The 17,120-nt window shown below is 38.2% G+C and overlaps 1 protein-coding gene across 3 annotated transcripts in view; it reads right to left on the bottom strand.

Moving 5' to 3' along the window:
• lsamp (limbic system associated membrane protein) overlaps positions 1 to 17,120 on the bottom strand; it is a 614,372-nt gene that overhangs the window by 91,942 nt on the left and 505,310 nt on the right. For all 3 annotated transcript variants that reach the window (XM_066699129.1, XM_066699128.1, XM_066699130.1), the window contains one exon: positions 5,906 to 6,138. In XM_066699129.1, coding sequence (XP_066555226.1) covers positions 5,906 to 6,138 — 233 coding nt within the window. The remainder of the gene's footprint in view (positions 1 to 5,905; positions 6,139 to 17,120) is intronic.

The raw sequence follows: 17,120 nt of genomic DNA, 5'->3' as shown, positions 1-17,120 counted from the left end.
ATGATAAATACAAGTGTGTTACTGTACAGATTCATAAGAAAGCAGAGGGAAGTAGTATGATTGACATGGTGATGGACAGCTTGTAGGGGGAGATTAATGAACCCTTCACTTATCATTTTCAAGTGCACATCATCAAGCAATAGGTACAAGTGGATAACAGTCGTGTGTGTGAAGGTTTTTAATTAACGCATTTTAGTGACAGACATATATATATGTGTGTGTGTGTGTGTGTGTGTGTATGTGTATATATATCTATACACACATACATACATAAATAAATATCAGAAATCAGCATATAAAAAATGCAAAATAAACTGAGGGGTGCCTAAATGTGGACACTGCATACAAATAAGTCTGTGGAGTCTGTAGTTATAAAGGTTGCTTTGCTAAGTCACAAAAGCATATATTTTCTGAGTGCTAAAGAGAATCTTAACAACCTTGACTACTCACAGGCAAAATGAAGTGTGAAATCTTGGAACAGACCTCTGGGACACATGATCAGACACCTCCTGGGTAAATGATTTTTGCAGCCTTATGTGTACGACACTCGACTAACATCTAGGGACTCATTGATTTGATTCCTGCCTTTCCACATGGATAATTTGATTAAAAAAAAGAAAGACTAAAAATACAAATAATAAATACATAAACACATAAATAAATAAATAAATAAATAAAAATGAACAAATAAATAAATAAGCACAGAAGCATGACTAGAGCGAATTAATTAACTGGGTTGTTGTGCATGTAGAGTATTTCTGTAGGATTCGGGAACACTGAAAATGATGTGCTCTTCTTGTGGAGCCAGAGGGTGACCTCTTACTGCATGCTGTCAAGCACACTGCAGATCCTTTTCTCCGAATGTCCGACTTCATAACTTGGCATAAATTCTTGGAAACGAAGGATAACTTGAATAATCAAGGATTATTGTATTGCTTCCCTAAGTCTCCAAAGCAAAGTAAATAGATTCCAGGCAACGTCAGGACTCCTACGCTGACTGGACTAGTCAAATTGTAGGATTCCAAAAATCAGATAGCATTGCTTCTGGTATTATCCAGAAATCACCCAACATTAAAGAAAAATACAGTTCCTCCAAAAGCATTCAGAACTGTTTGCTGAGGTGTTCTGTAAACCTTCTATCACATTAATGCTTCTAAAATGAAATCCTGTTTCATGGGATTCACATGTGACGCTTGTTAATTGTGATATTATGAATTTGAATGTAGAGATTTTATGCGCAAGTATCCTTGCATGAAAAATTATTCTGTCATTTTTGTTCTTATAAAGTACAATAGACAACAGGTTTGAACAAGATCCCTTCTGTTGCTGCCAGTGGCTTATGAATTTAAAGATATATGGTATGCAAATAAGACAGTCTAAGTCCCCACATGGGCTCCTACTACATACAACTAAATACAAAACACAGTAAATACATTCCTTCTGTGAGGACAATGTGCATATACATACATATATACATACTTATAGATAGATTTCTATTTCTTTTACTTAACACCATATAATCTGGCACGTTGGTTGATCGGTGGCATTCTTCGTGTGAAAAGGCTCTGTGTTATACAAACCGCAAGAATGATTGCTTTCATCACCGCTTGTTTTCTTTCATGACATTTCAATTTAAGGTAGCCTGGGTACACACTCCATAATTTCTGATTCAGAACAGTTATACTTTTGTGATTTGGCTTCGTGGAATTATGAATGTTGCCAGTCCATCTTGTGTCCTATTTCTATTCTAGTTCACTTTAATTACATGTATTAGAAAGTGTGTATGCGACTGTAAGGACACATTTAGCAGGCAGTTTGAGTTTTTTCTTTAACCTCTTCCACATGTGCATCATGTTGTCACATTACTTGCAGTTTTTGGATTATTAAATGACCCTGCATACAAAAACAACACATTTTGCTCATATTTCTATTTGGAGAAAGCAGCTCAAATGTTAATTAATGCTGCAGATTTGAATCTGCAGTTGTTACACCACTTGCCACTTCGAATAACTCTGCATATGAAAACAACACATTTTGCTACTATTTCACAGACTGAAAACCTTTTGTATTCCTTACCAAATTGAACATATAATTTATAAGGTGTGCTATCCATTTTCATAAGAAAATTACTGTTTATCATGTGTTGAATCAAAATATGCCATGTTGTACATACGGTGAATGCATTTTGCATGCTTCAGGAAGAACCTCTGTTTATCTTTAATGTTCAAGGGGAAGAGAAACAGAACACCCATGAGTACTCCCTTACATTAGCTCTGCAAACAGCTTTAGTGGAAGACTGCACCTGACGGGGCTTATTTAGAGCCATCTTCTCAAGAGGATACATTGCTGAGCTATCTGTAAATACTGTGCTCATCTACAGCAGCTCTCAAGATCTGGCAATTAAAGTGTCACATGGTGTGCTATTATAACTTTCTAAGATAAATGGAAATGTGGAATCACTAGGACAAATAGGTGCAATCAAGAAGTGTTTAATGACTTGATATAGATTTTGGTGACACTGTACAAATTACTTGTATAGATCCGCTTTGAACAATTAAACTCAATAGCTTTGATTAAAGCCATGACCTTAAGCAGTGAACAGGTTCGCTGCAAGATCACAGCCCGTTAATAAATAGGAAGACAGATCTTCCAATTAGGGTCGATTGAACAAAACTTCCCAACTACAGTAGACCTCTAGCAGTACCCCAAACCACTGGACCACGGTGGCAGGGGCTAATTTTCTAGTTTTGAAAAGCATCACAGCAAATGCAAGGGAAGAATCCATAGAAGGTAATGTGTCTGTACAGACAGGAAAAGCCCCTAATCACTGAACCATAGGAAAAACACTCATTGGCAGTAAAGGTAATAATCTTAGAGTTTATAGCTTCACTTGTCACTTATTTCTCTTGCCTAGAAAGAGTCTGTGTTTTCTCAGTAGGTCACTTTTCTACATGGTGAGGTGTAGATGCTTAGGTGATGCATCTAGGTTATGTGAAATGAGGTGATGTGAAATAACAGAACCAGAACAAAAAAAGGTTTTGTCTGGGATATACACTGAGTGGCTATTTTATTAGGTACACCTCCCCTTTCCATGAAATTGGCTGCGCAGTCCATGGCGGCATCATGTGTTCAGACTGTGCTATTTAAAGCAGGTAGGCAGGTACCTAGGGACTCTGTGTGTGTGCAATTCAGAGGGAGAATGGGCAAAAGATGGAAGTGACTTTGAACGGGGTATGGTAGTTGGTGCCAGATGAGCCGGTATGAGTAAGTCAGAAGCAGCAACTCTGCTGGGGTTTTCATGCACCACAGTGTCACGGGTGTATCGAGGATTGTCCACCACACAAAAAACACCCAGCATGTGGTTGGAAACAGCTTGTTGATGCAAGAGGCCGATGGAGGCTGACATGGCAGAGTAATGCCTCGGTTCCACTGGCTTAAGTGTCCGTGTCGTGCCGGGGTCCCAGAGCTTTTTTTGCAAAACCAGGCCGCTGTGAAGTCCGTCCCTCTGATGGAGGAGCAGCGACTGTGGGTTTGGTTTGTTTTTAGTTTTAAAAACAGAGACAGGAAACACTACAAGCGACACAGCCTGACGTGGAGAGGACTTTTGTGTCTGTTTTATTCTCTCTGCTTTACATGGTTGTAAACAGCGTAATAAATACACGTTTCTGTTCAGAGATTGGAAGAGCTAAACGTGTGTAGACAACATTATATTCAGACACGCATTACGTTACTTTAAGAAAACTTTTCCATCTGCAACAATAACACTAAATAGCAAATATGTATTGTTATTATTATCGTCATCATTTGTGCTAGTATATATGTATTTTAAACTGCACAGCATGACTCCCTTAACTTACTACTCTTTCTGCAGATTTGTAACTGCAAACAATATTTTTGGCCGAATTATTTATAATTTACTTATCAGACGTCCTTAACCATGGCAAGTTACAGTTGAAACAAAATACACACGTTTCACGATTAATCATCCAGATACAATATAGAATGGACTTATGGACGCATTTATTAAACCAGTCCTTAATGTTTTAGAGGGAAACCCAGATCTGCTGCATTTATTTATTCATTAATTTACCTTATAAATGGACACGTTAACTGAATAGTGTTTGCCTTCACACTGACTGTCTCTGCGGATTGTCCTGCACACCATTCACAAAACACAGCCTGAAACACCGTCCAGCTGTTCATACAATATTAATAACATCGGCTGCTATGATCCGATTATTATCCTTCAGTTTATTTTAACTAGTCACGGCACTGCACCGGTCCTGTGAAATCCAAGTTTTTAATACACTCGGATATGAACTGTAAGCAGTCATTGTCTCTGTACGTGGATTTCACTGCACACTGCTAATAAAACTGCAATTTCTTCGTGATCACACAAGGCACTTGAGATTATATCTTCCGACATAATGTATCTGATCTCTTCCTGTCTGTCTACAAGTCCAGCGCACACCTCCACTGCTGAAAGTGAATCATGTCCTCAGTGGGGACGGACGCTTACAGACATGTCCAGCACCAGATATTTAACCTCCACAAAACACGGACGCATCCGGACGCTCAATCAGTGGAAACGGGGCATTACAGACAGGCTCCAGTCAGTCAAATAGCAGCTGAATACGACAGTGGTGCCAAAAGAGACGTATCACAACACACAACTCTCGTACCTTGTCATGGATGGGGTATGGCAGCTGATGCAAACTGTGGTTGCAGTAAGCTAAGCAACATTAATTCAGGCTTTTCTGAGGGCAATAGGGGAGCAACTCGCTATTAGGTCAGTGTACCTAATAAAGTGGACACCCAGTTAAGATTACTGAAGGCTATTGAACAGAGCTGTGATTTTTAAACTCTTCCTTTTGCTGAATTCCCAGATGCAACATACAGCTGAGACAGAAATTAATCATTTCAAAATTCCTCTGCCCAAATTTTGTCCCAAACATCAAGAATAGTGATAGGTAGATCACTTAAGTCTACTTCTGTCAAACCCATCTTTCAGCTTAGATCCACATTAATTTATCAAGATACAGAAGCACAGCCATTTTTCTCCAGAAACCCCATGTTTACTTTTTCTTTCCCCAAGTGCCTTGTCTTTCATCTTTAAAAAAGGACAGCAAATGTTGCAAAGGGGGGTTGAAGAAGCATGGATGGCATCACAAGGAGAAAAATAACCGTCTCCTAATGGAAATACTCAGCACAATAAGTAAACAAGACTTCCTATAACCAGTTCAGCTTGCCATGCCTAAGTGAGAGATGCTTCATTTTTTTCTGATCTGGTAAAAGTATCTGATCCAAAGTTGTTCTACAACCTTATGTGTTCTAAATGTTATTTAGAGACTACCTTTCGAGGATATAAGTCACGTTTATTTAAAGATATATGCTATAAATATAGGAACAGTGCTGAGTAGAAGAGGAATCAATTTGACTAATGTGTTCATTTTTAGAATACAGGGTTATTAGAACACATCACCATGTCACAAAAGATACACATTTCCTTTTCTGCTTTTAGCTAGAGGCAACACTGTTTTCACACCCTCAACATAAACAGACAACATCTCAGGAGGAAAGGTAACAGCAGAAAGTGATAATATGCAAACAAATGAGTGACCTAAAGTTCTGTTTTTAGCCACATGCTAGCAAATGTTTGCAGAAGGCCTGCTAAATCTGTACAAAGTAGTTTTTTAAAGATGTATTTCACAAAATAAGCCACACAAAATAATAATAAATAAGGAATTATGAACTATTTTGGTCTACATCTGCAAAATCCACAACTAAATACTATAATAACATTTCCAACCATGGCAGTTGTATTACAATACAAACGCTGCAGGAAATGAAACTGGAGGAAAAAAAAGGGTTGCTGTCCTTTTGCACACCACCAGGTTTGACCTACCTTGAACAATCAGATACACCTGAGTTGTCTTGGGTTGCTGTTGTGTCTGGATGGAGCAGGTGTAAGGGCCCTCGTCGTAGACGTCCACTTTCTGAATCCGCAGACTATACTCCAGCTGGCCCTTGGTTACCAGATCTACTCGAGGGTCCAGAGACCACTTGTCTTCCCCAGCAAAGATGATGTTGGAGCGGTTCAGCCAGGCAACCTTGGACACCTTGTCATCAACATAGCATCTGGAGGGAAGGGAAAAGTAAACTGTTACCAGGAGTATACATACACACACACACACATACGCACACACACGATTTGTTTTACCCAAGGTGCCATGAAAACAAACCAGAAATCAGTCAAACCCTACTTGTTTGCTTTTCATGAGCTACGGTAACTACTCTGTATGTGATCTGGGCTTAAACAGACCTTCACCTGGTAATCAGGGCATTTCAGCTGTGTTTCTGCAGGGACTCCTCTGCTTTCTCCTCAGCTGAACTCTTGGTCAGTCAATTGACTCCTTAATTTACTTAACGATGCCTTTTTATATCAACTGAGTTCAGATGGAACAGATAAACATAAAAGGTCCAGCTAAGAATCCAATTACTTCAATTGTTATATAAAAACCAATAGACAAAATGATGCTCTGTGAACAAGATAGCTTTCCTTTCTTTTGTTGCTTTGATAGTGACAACACTTGATTTCTTGTGGGTTCTTTAGATTATAATTGTTTTCAATCACAAATAAACAGTGCATTGTTCTTACAATGCCACTGTCTTCTGACGTCACGAACTTCCATGCTGTCCCTAAAACACTAAACCAGCATCTGTGACCTTGGGGGATATTTTTAGGTGACACTACGCAATGTCATCCATTAGTCAACACCTCACTGCATAGCCCGTGATTTCCTCAATAAGGCGTGCTGTGCTATGGCTCTGGTTCAGTTACACTTCACACTTGTCATCTTTCTGGTGAGCTTCTTTTCTTTACTCGGCCAAAACAGAAACTATTCAACAAGGAGCAACAACAACCAGCTATCCATTTCAATTATGTTTGGCCAGTTTGAATCTCAGCCCCAGTAACTCCAGTGGTATTCAAGTGTTCGTGTCTCTTTCTCATGTGCATCAGTGTCTTATTACATATGTGATGAGAGGAACTCTATTTTGTATCTGTTCCTGGAGGTGATGCTTCCTAAGACGTATTTTACCAAAAGCATTCCTACAAAATATACATTTTATATTAAAATAATCATTCATATTTATATTTCCCCAGTGATTTATGTGGAAGACTGTATTAATGCATGAGAACCAGAACATTTATATTTTGTTTTTCCACGAAGACCTCACAGGCTGGACAGATAGAAGGTGATTCATTTTATAAAGCAAATCAATTAGACCACCATGACCTGTCTATGTGTGTTGATGGATTTCATATTCTCTTTTAACATGGAAGAAAAAAAAAATCCAGTCAGTCAATCAATTAATCAATCAATCAATCAATCAATCAATCAATCAATCAATCAATCAATCAATCAATCAATCAATCAATCAATCAATCAATCAAACAAACAGTGGCTCCTAACAAGCAAATTATAAACCAGTGGGGACCTGATATGAATTGATCATACAGTTTAAAGGTTTCGCTTTCATGCACACCCACAATGATAGTAGGATGCAGTCAACTTGAGCACACGTCTCCAGAGAGAGTCAGTGAAGCTGCTGATGACTCCTGCTTTATGTTCGTGAGCGTCTGGAATGGTTTTAAGTTACACTTGGTGAACAAGGTCTCCAAGCCTTTGATAATTTAGTGGTTGTCTCCTTAAATTCCCTTCATTCAGCGCCATGCTCAAACTGTCACCAGGATCTCGGACTGGTTTCATAAACAACACTGTCAGTTTTGATCATGTCACCGGAGGAGCTTCAGATATGGCATTATTCGTTAGAAAAGAGAAAAGCCAAACCCAGACTCTTGCAGCAGAAGGGAAGAGCCAGTACAGCAACTCCAGTAAGAGTGGAGTTGGTCGCACACTATAAAAATTAAAAATTGAATACCACAGGAGTAGAGGCAATTATACACCATTATTCAAGGAGAGTGGAGAGTGTGTTCATCCACTGTAATATGGTAGGGTCCCACGGTGCTGCAAAAATACACAGTCCTGTTTAATATTTCAAACTGTAGTGTTTTCCAAGTTGCACAGCAGCTTGCTCAGTAGGCAACATGCAAGGCCATCCCCTCTGCGGCCGTAGTGTTAAGGGTCCATTGGATGTTTGTCTCACGTCATGGCAATGCATTAACCCCCCCACACACACCTGTTCTGATCATTGGAGTGCAGTGTAAACTTTCTGATGGTTTTCTATGGATACTTTTAAAAGGAGAAGGCTCTATCCATACGTTAAAGAAATACACTGTCCTAAAGGCTTCTGAAACACTTAAAAGCTCACTAAGGCTTTGTTTCCTGTGATCCGGCACCCTTGTGTGCATCTCTCCCTCGGGTTAATCATCTCCTAACCCTCTGATGAAAACATCCTGTGCGAATAATTATTTCTCCTACGCATCCTGAAGAGCGATTGATTTTATTTTTTAAGTGTATTTCTTTATTAACTAAACATATTTTCATGAAGTTATTCTGATCTATCGTGAGACATAAACACAGATATTTATCACCATCTTCAGCCTTTGTAGACCCACAGCTCCACTCCCCACCATGTTTCCTCTTGTTTCAATCGACAGCATCTCTTCTCCAGGGTACACCAGCAAAGTCTCATACGTATGCCCTCAATTCAGGTTCTTTATACAAGAATGTGACTTTCAACTACGACAAAAAAAATTATGAATACATCTCCGCTGCTACTAATCCAGATACTTATTTATTTTTTTACAAAGGGCTGAATGTACTTAGCTTGTAAGATGAAACTGATATAAGAATATTTACGCTTTGAGAAAATGTACAATAGGAAATGCGGGTCATGACCACTTTAATAACTTTAGGTCAAGGAATTTAATTTAGAGTAAAATTGACCATTATTGTGAGACTCTGTGGCTCTAGCCCTTATCTTTAAAACTGAATACAAATTATTATTCCATTTTATAGCTGAGTAGAGAAAGGTTAAGTACAAATAATGTCTCCATCTTCGTTCCTTCAAGGAAATTATTGTGACTGGAGACTCCAGAAAACGTAATGTTTAGAATGATGGAGTCAGACATATTTGTGTGCCTCAGATAAATCACTTCGTGTTTTTAAAACTTTCTCTTTGAAACCTGTTCGTTTTCTCATTCCATTATGGTTTCATTGATTTAACTATGTGAACAAGAATGTAATTTTAGAGAGCGTTTTGATTTTAATTTACTTGGGACACTGTCAAGACAGTGCTGTGTGGTATACTATTCAAGGCTAATTTCACAGCCGCACAAGACTAAAACAGCCTAAATCAAAAATGTGCTGTTAACATTCACTCAAGAAATAAATGCACGCATGCAATGAACTAAATTTAAATTACACAGAGAGATTTTATTCAGATATGGTTTGGAAGAATAGAAAAAGCTATTTTTCCTTTTCCAAACACTACACAATACGAACAAGTAATGATTGAACAAGTACACACATACACACACACTTACTAACTTTTATTATAACTATTCCCACATCAGTGCTCTTGTAGATTCCAACTCATATTTACCCAACATAAATCATGTCTTTTAAACAATAAGTCAATAAGTTCTGGTCCATTAAGACAAACTGTGACATATCAAGTACATATTCTAAGCCACAACAATACAAAGGAGTTAAATGTCAAAATGAAATAAATAAGTAAAATCCAGAAATAACTGTGCTTGTGTAGCAGTCCTTGAATTCAGTGGTGTTCGGGGATTTATCAGCTGGGAGTATACATTAGTAAGCTTTCGCATCGGCTTTCTCACCAGACACAATGTAGGTGTTCAGTATTTTAGTCCTGAACGCAGTGTTCCTTTTCCCGATTTGCTGTACTTCCTTACAAGAAACAGAAATCATGCCCAAGGCTACTCAGTTGTCAACTCTCAGCATGTCTAGACAGACTGTGCCACAGACAAGTAATGATCTTTTACGGACAAAGTAAACAAGCTTCCATGTAGACCACATACACAGCCGTAAATAATACCCTGTGTTAAATACATGTATAAATAATCAAGGTTCACTTATTAAATATGGAGCAGCATGAACACAGGTGAAGTTAGACCTGTTTCATGTGTCTAGCAGCATCTTCTCAGAGCTGTTCGTTATACTTCCTTCTCAGATAACCCAGAGAAGTGGTAACACTCGCTCAGTCCCTCAGAGGGAGGTCAGGCAAAAGTTTCACACCTGCACTGAACTCTGTTACACCACCAAAAGACACTTCATAAAACACTATCCTATATGGCACAACCTTTCTCCAACCTGATAATGCTGTGTTTGTCCTCTCGGAGAACTAAAACACACTCACACACACACATGAAATATAATACATACATAATCATGATATAAAAAGTGAGTATAGTCTAAAGCACTGCACAATAACTTAAAAATATATATAACTGTCAAGCAAAAATATGAGATACAGTGCAGCAAAAATAAAGAGGTAAGATGTTTTATATATATATATATATATATATATATATATATATATATATATATATATATAACCTTTTACCTGTCCACTTTTGCTGCACTGTGTATATATATACACAAGCAAGAATGCAGACAAAAGTGGTCTGGTCTATCAAACATGGTCTTTGCAACAATTTCAAATGCTTTTTATATATATATATATATATATATATATATATATAAAAAAAGCATTTGAAATTGTTGCAAAGACCATGTTTGATAGACCAGACCACTTTTGTCTGCATTCTTGCTTTCGCCAATGAAATATGCTCCAGTTAAACCTCATTCCCTTCACTAACTTCCAATCTTTTTTTTCATAACGATGCCTTCCTTAAAATAGCCCCTGATTTCCTGTCTCCCAGCTGCACATTTCTTTTTATTACTGTCAACCCATCCACTTTGCCTGTGTGTGATGGATACCGTGGCTGTCGCAGTGATCCGGGTCTTGCCTTGGGGCTGCCTGGTGTGGGAGCCGAGTCTTAGTTACTGCCTAATGAGACTCGAGACAGACGCTAGGCCTGACCGCCCCTCATGACTTGTAGTCATTGGCTCAATTTCTGAATTCAGTCAGGGAAACTTTTCTGCATTCATCTAATAAAACATAGGATAAGGAAAGAATATGGAAATACAGATAAATAATAGGATTCCGATATAAACTAGGAGTGATCCTCGCGATAGAAAAAAAAAGCTGAAAGCATTGACGGATTATTTGAAGATGGCTCTTTTAGATTTCACATGAAGGCACTGATCTCTTTTTACTTTTTTCTTTTTACATTTGTGGAGCCACAGCAAGCTGACAGGACCCTTAAAGGCTCTTATTGCTGGAAGCCATACCGAGAGAGTGGAAACTCCAGGAAGAACAAAGATTTACAAAAAAAAAAAAGTCCCGCTTTTGTCTTGTGGCTGGGTTTGTGTTTCTTGATGCGTGTGCTACAACAGGACTCTTTTACTGCCCAGGTCACAGTAATTACGGTCAAGGGTAGCACTCTACGGAAACATGGTTTAAAACGGTATGAAACGGGGCATTTTTCTGACCTGGGTAAATGGCACTCAGTAAATACATCCAAACAAGTCTGTTGATATAGAGTCCACTTGTGTGAGTCAACAATCAAATACAGATATTAAATGTGACCACAAGCACAATTATTTCTACCAACTCAGACGGCAAAAATATAATTAACTAACAAACACTGAAAGATACAAATTGACTACTTAGATCTCTCTCTCTCTCCCTCAGTATGGAAAAGCCACTGAATAGGTCAGCAGCACCAATTTCATACAATTAAATACACTGTTGATATATAACTGTTTGTTAAGTCAATAAATAAACTGAAACTGTTCGTCAATAGCATTCGAAGCCCTAATTTCAAATAACCGTGCACTGAATAGATTTTACATTCACACAGCAATGCGTCCGCTGCTAGCAATCAAGAAAAGAGCTGACCTGCAGCACATCCAAGGCACAGCTGGAAAGACTAGCTATCTGACAATGGAAGGACCATAATAAATTGTATCAAAAGCGAACATATAAGCTGGAAGTAGCATTCACAACACAATATTATACATTCTGATAGGGTGGGAAATAAATTCCAGAGTTAAGAGATGATGAAAGATTTGCTTAATCGCGGCCATTTGCATGGGTGTTGACTTATCAGGGCAACAATATGACTAATGCCGAGACGGAATTCAGATCAGGTTTGGAAGATACAGAGTTCCCTGCTGAATGTTGTTCTAGGTCACATTTTGCACACACATTGTCAGTCAGATGATATTCAAGAAATACCTTGTAGCTGAAATGATAAAACCCATGCTGATAAAACCCATGCTCAATGTCAGTATCTACTAAGGCACACATGAGCATTGTACACACATACATTTTCATCAAATAAATTGTTGAAAACCGTTGGGAATTGTAAACAGCGAGACACAGATGCATTTTTTCCTTCTGATTCTACCATCATAATCTGTTTTTTCCCTCATAACCACACTTATTTATACCACAGCAGATAAAATAAAAGACACTAGGTGAGTGGCACTCCCTCTCAATGATTAAGAACCGGGAAAGGAGTGTATGTGTTTGGTATTACTGAATGTACAAGTGTTTCTTCTAACCTCAACATATCGTAAATTTGCCGTCAAACTGGATAATCCCAGAGACTGTTAAGGAGCATGAAAGCTTTGCCAGGTGCTGTAAAGCAGATTATAGAACCAAAGTAAACTTTGATTGCGTCTTCCAGTGAGCCCTTGTTCATCATTTTTCCATTCATACAGTGGGAGAATTGAGAACTACACAGTAGACAGTAGCACTCACTTCTGGTAATGGCTGATCTTTGGTGTTTGTATTTTCAAAAATATAGAACAGAACTGGGATGTATTGATTGATAAGACAGGATGCATGTAGTCGACTGTGCTCCAATGTACTCCCTGTATGGTTAATGTTGTGCCAATGTATATGCAGCTTGCACTAATCCTGAAATTTACATTTGAGAAAAAACAAATCCTCAAAAGAGGTAATATATTTGTATATATATATATATATAAAAAAAATCCCCCAACAATGTCATTAACTGTCATCTTCATTTTAATAGCGCTATCCAGTGCACAAAATAGGTGTCCAGGAAAGAGTCTAGAGTGATGCCATTAGGCAGGGAGTGAGTAACCAGTAGTAAAATAAATATGCTGCTATCCACCAAGCTTCTCTCTGTCCTCTAGAGTGTAACTCTGTGTGGTAGCATCCATAGCTTAGACTGAAACAGACAAGCTGCACAACCATTTATTTAAAATGTCAGTAAAGACGAGTTGTAGGATCATGATATCCTACACACAGATTTACTGACCAGCTGAAAAGAAGGAATATAACCATATCTGGCTCCTCTCACTGACCACAGCGAGGCACACAGATGCTTGTGCAGCACAGCGCCCATGCTTGTGTTTTGACAAGCTAAAATGCAGAGACAATCAAGGGTCAAATAAACAAGTGAAAAAGCAAAAATAGTCATGCCACATAGGGCGATTCAGAATTTTTTTGTGACATTTTCTCCTACTTTGTGTGATTTATTCTCTCTGATCTCAAGAAGTAACATTTCTTGCTACTGGCTACAGTCAACAGTTATGTACAATCACCTGCAAATATGGTACAAAGGAAGAGTTTGGGGTATTTTTGGAAAGGATGTACAAATAACTATCCACATATACAATTATGTTAACAGGGTCTCTGGTATATGCAGTGAGCTGCACTCTGAAATCGTTCAAACGGATATCAAAAGTGTTGTATTATCACAACACAAGGAAGAAAATAAACATTAACCCTCACACAGATTATGCAAGAACAAAACCCTTTCACAAGCATCTGAGACACCTTTTGCCTCTCTCCAAACGGTACCTTTTATAGGAATGCAAACAAATAATTAAAGAAACCCTCTTGTTATTATTTGCCTTTGATCTGTCAAGTAACATACAGTTATGGATTTTATTTGACACCAAATTATAACAAGCTGTGCAAAAAAATGACAGATCCTCTTTTTTTAAAGCCTACGCACTCACACATGTTGTATCTAGGTTTCCGGCATTATTTAAATCCAGCCATAACTCAGCCATTCAGCATATCTTTTTTGTTTTTCTTTGTCAAGTCCCACGTTGCTTTGTTAGATCAGAAGGTGATCCCACGTTTTGACAGAGTCTCTGGACTGGATTTTTACCGTACAAAATATTGTTTTAATTGAATAAATAGAACCAAAATTCGCAAACTTCGCATATACAGCAGAAGCAGCATTCCGGGAATTAAAAAGAAAAAACAATCCATCCCAAATATGAATAAATCCAGTAGAACTTTTGCTCATCATAGTCAAACCACATGGAAACCCTTCCCTGTTTCAGAATTGTGACTTTCCAGACAATGAATGATTACCTGGGGCCATTAGGCTACACCATTGTGAAACTATGCTTTTTGTTAATAATTAAAGATGAGTTACTAATACAGCTCAGTCAACTCACTTTAATTTCAAATGCTTTTGTGGCTTAATTGGACGGTGAGAAATGTATTAAACAATAAAAAAAAAAGCCAGTATATATATTTAATACAGACATGCAGAGAGCACAGCATTCAAAAACTAAATCTTGTGCGGTTTAATTGAATAATCACATTTAAATGATTCAAATAAAGGATATATGATCTTGTCACAAGATATTAACAGACAATATAGGATGAAAAGCAAAAAGCATCACATAGCCTATATAGGTTATCTGGAAGAATATACAGTAAGATTCTGAAAATAGAACTTAGCTTAAAAAGACACACGCAGACACAAACAGCATTACTCCGAAATATATTGAAATGCTAATAATGTCGAGAATATTCACTCGCATGCACTAAGTACATCAGAAATGCAAGATGAAAGATGTCAGATAAAAGAGAGTGCCTCTTGGGAACAGATAGCACGGCTATTGTTTGCCCTCTTCACCTTTCTACCTTGTCAATGACTCTTGATGTAGCAGTAAATAACAATAAGGATGCTGTGAAAACATATTTATGCGCCTCTGTAAATGTTGTGTTCTGTAAGAATATGTCAGAAATATGAGCTGCGGCTGCTCTTTGCTGTGTGTGTAGTTGCTCAATCTAAGACGGAGTCCCTCACTGAAAGTGTTCAGGGATCAAATAGAGTGGAGACTTTGAAGCAGTAACTATTGCCAATGCACAAACTTTTTTTCTTGGGGGACGTGGGCTCCACTGCATCTTCCTGTTCTAGTGGATGTTACCAGCTCTGTTTAACACATAGCACTGCGTAATGGCTGTAATGAATGGGTGACCTTTTAGTGCTTGGATGGGAGAGCTCTCAGGACTGTTGGAAGAAGGTTCAGCTAGTCCCCTATCACCTAGACAGTTATCCGAAATACAATTGACATTAGTTTTGAAGATTTTTGAACACTACACATCAGTCGACTAATCGCCACCTCCAAAACAAGCCACAGGCAGTGCTGCATTCTTTTTACAGCCAATCTTTCTTCATTCTTCAGCTTCCCCGGCACCACAAGACATGTTGTACAGATGCCCGCAAAAGCCATGAACCAGTTAAGCTCCATGTGGTATCATCCTTCCACCTGGTCAGAGTTAAAAGTAGTATTACGGGAAGCTGGGTAGGAAATGGCGCAGGGTGGATTGATTTTTGTCTCAGCAGAGGGAGCAATGATGTACAGTTGGTTTCCTGGCTGTTCCATATGAACTAGGCAACTGCTTGAGGGACTGGCATTATATCACAAAGAGGCAAGTGACACAACAGGCTGATAAAATCCATTCGACAGAGTTCCCTGCCAACTGACTCCAATATGCTAAAGGATGCAAAACAGCTCCTAAAGAGTGCAGTAGTAATGTTAAAATAACCTCTAAAGTAGTGGGTCTCTGCACACTATGCACTGTATGTACAGTTCAATATCCTTGCATGGGGAGAGGAGACAACAAATATCAAAATGCCATGCCAAATGTTCTCTAAAAACATGGTAAATGCCAAAGCTTTTTGTCCAGAGCCAAAAGCCTCAGCAATCATTTATTGCCAGCTGTGATTTGGCCTGTTCAGAATGCATGAGATTCTCACAGCCTGTTTCTCTATTTTAACTCTTAAAAAAAAAACGAAAAAAAAAAAAAACCGATATAGACAAGACACAAAAGATATCAACCCTGGATGGCAACTTATATAATTTTAGTATATTTGTAAACATATTTATATCGTGCAGCATTTATTTTAAATTTTGAACCCGGTCACACAGCAGGACATATATTTTTAATGCACTTGCTGTATTACAGAATTCTGCATTGCTTTAATACTAATTAAAGCTAATTTCTTTAACTTAAACATTGCTGTTATTTGAGTAAAGGTAACTTATAATCAGAATATGAGCACACAGTTTTACTGGAGGGAAACCTATACTGTTGGCTGGTTCCTCAAACTGTAGGGACCATATCTTCCAGACCCATGTAATTCCTAGGTTTTAATGCACAGCACAATCTGTTATAGTTCTTGTGTTTTTGTTTGTTTTTCAGCATGAAGCTAAAGCCTTTTCTTTTCTTTCCCTCTATGAAAAAGACACCAAGTATCACAGTCCACTTTTCCTTAGCATTGGTGTGAAACAGACGGCCCACAGATGAGTTACCACTGTGAAACATAAGGCTTCATTTGAAGGTGGAAAAATAAGTAAAATGGCAAATATTCCGTCTTGAGTTCAATTGCATTTGGGGGAGCTAGGACCCCTTTTCTATGGGACATTATCAAGCAATGGTGCCACACAATATATTGTCCTGAAGGTTTAAGTTTAACCAAAGCCCAGCTCAGTCCAGGTATGGTGGCCTTCGGAGGACAAACACAGAGTGGAAAGTAGAGCAAAGTCTGCAAGTTTCAAACTGTACACCTCCCCAAAATATAAATAGAAAACTTCACTCTGCATTGGAAACCACACAACACAACCTGGGCTGTCACTGCGTTCATGAAAAATATTTCCATGCAGCTTCATCAGCAAGTTCAGGTTTAAAATATGGGTATGGTAATAGCAGCACTTGCAGTTTCATTTTCTTTTTATGCAACTTTAAAAAAAAATCTGTGAGGACTATAAAAGTTA

The sequence above is a fragment of the Amia ocellicauda genome, chromosome 3 (assembly GCF_036373705.1).
Source record: "Amia ocellicauda isolate fAmiCal2 chromosome 3, fAmiCal2.hap1, whole genome shotgun sequence".
In the NCBI taxonomy this organism is placed as follows: domain Eukaryota; kingdom Metazoa; phylum Chordata; class Actinopteri; order Amiiformes; family Amiidae; genus Amia; species Amia ocellicauda.
Note: the sequence above shows the minus strand (reverse complement) of the source record. Positions and strands in the feature narration are given on the sequence as shown.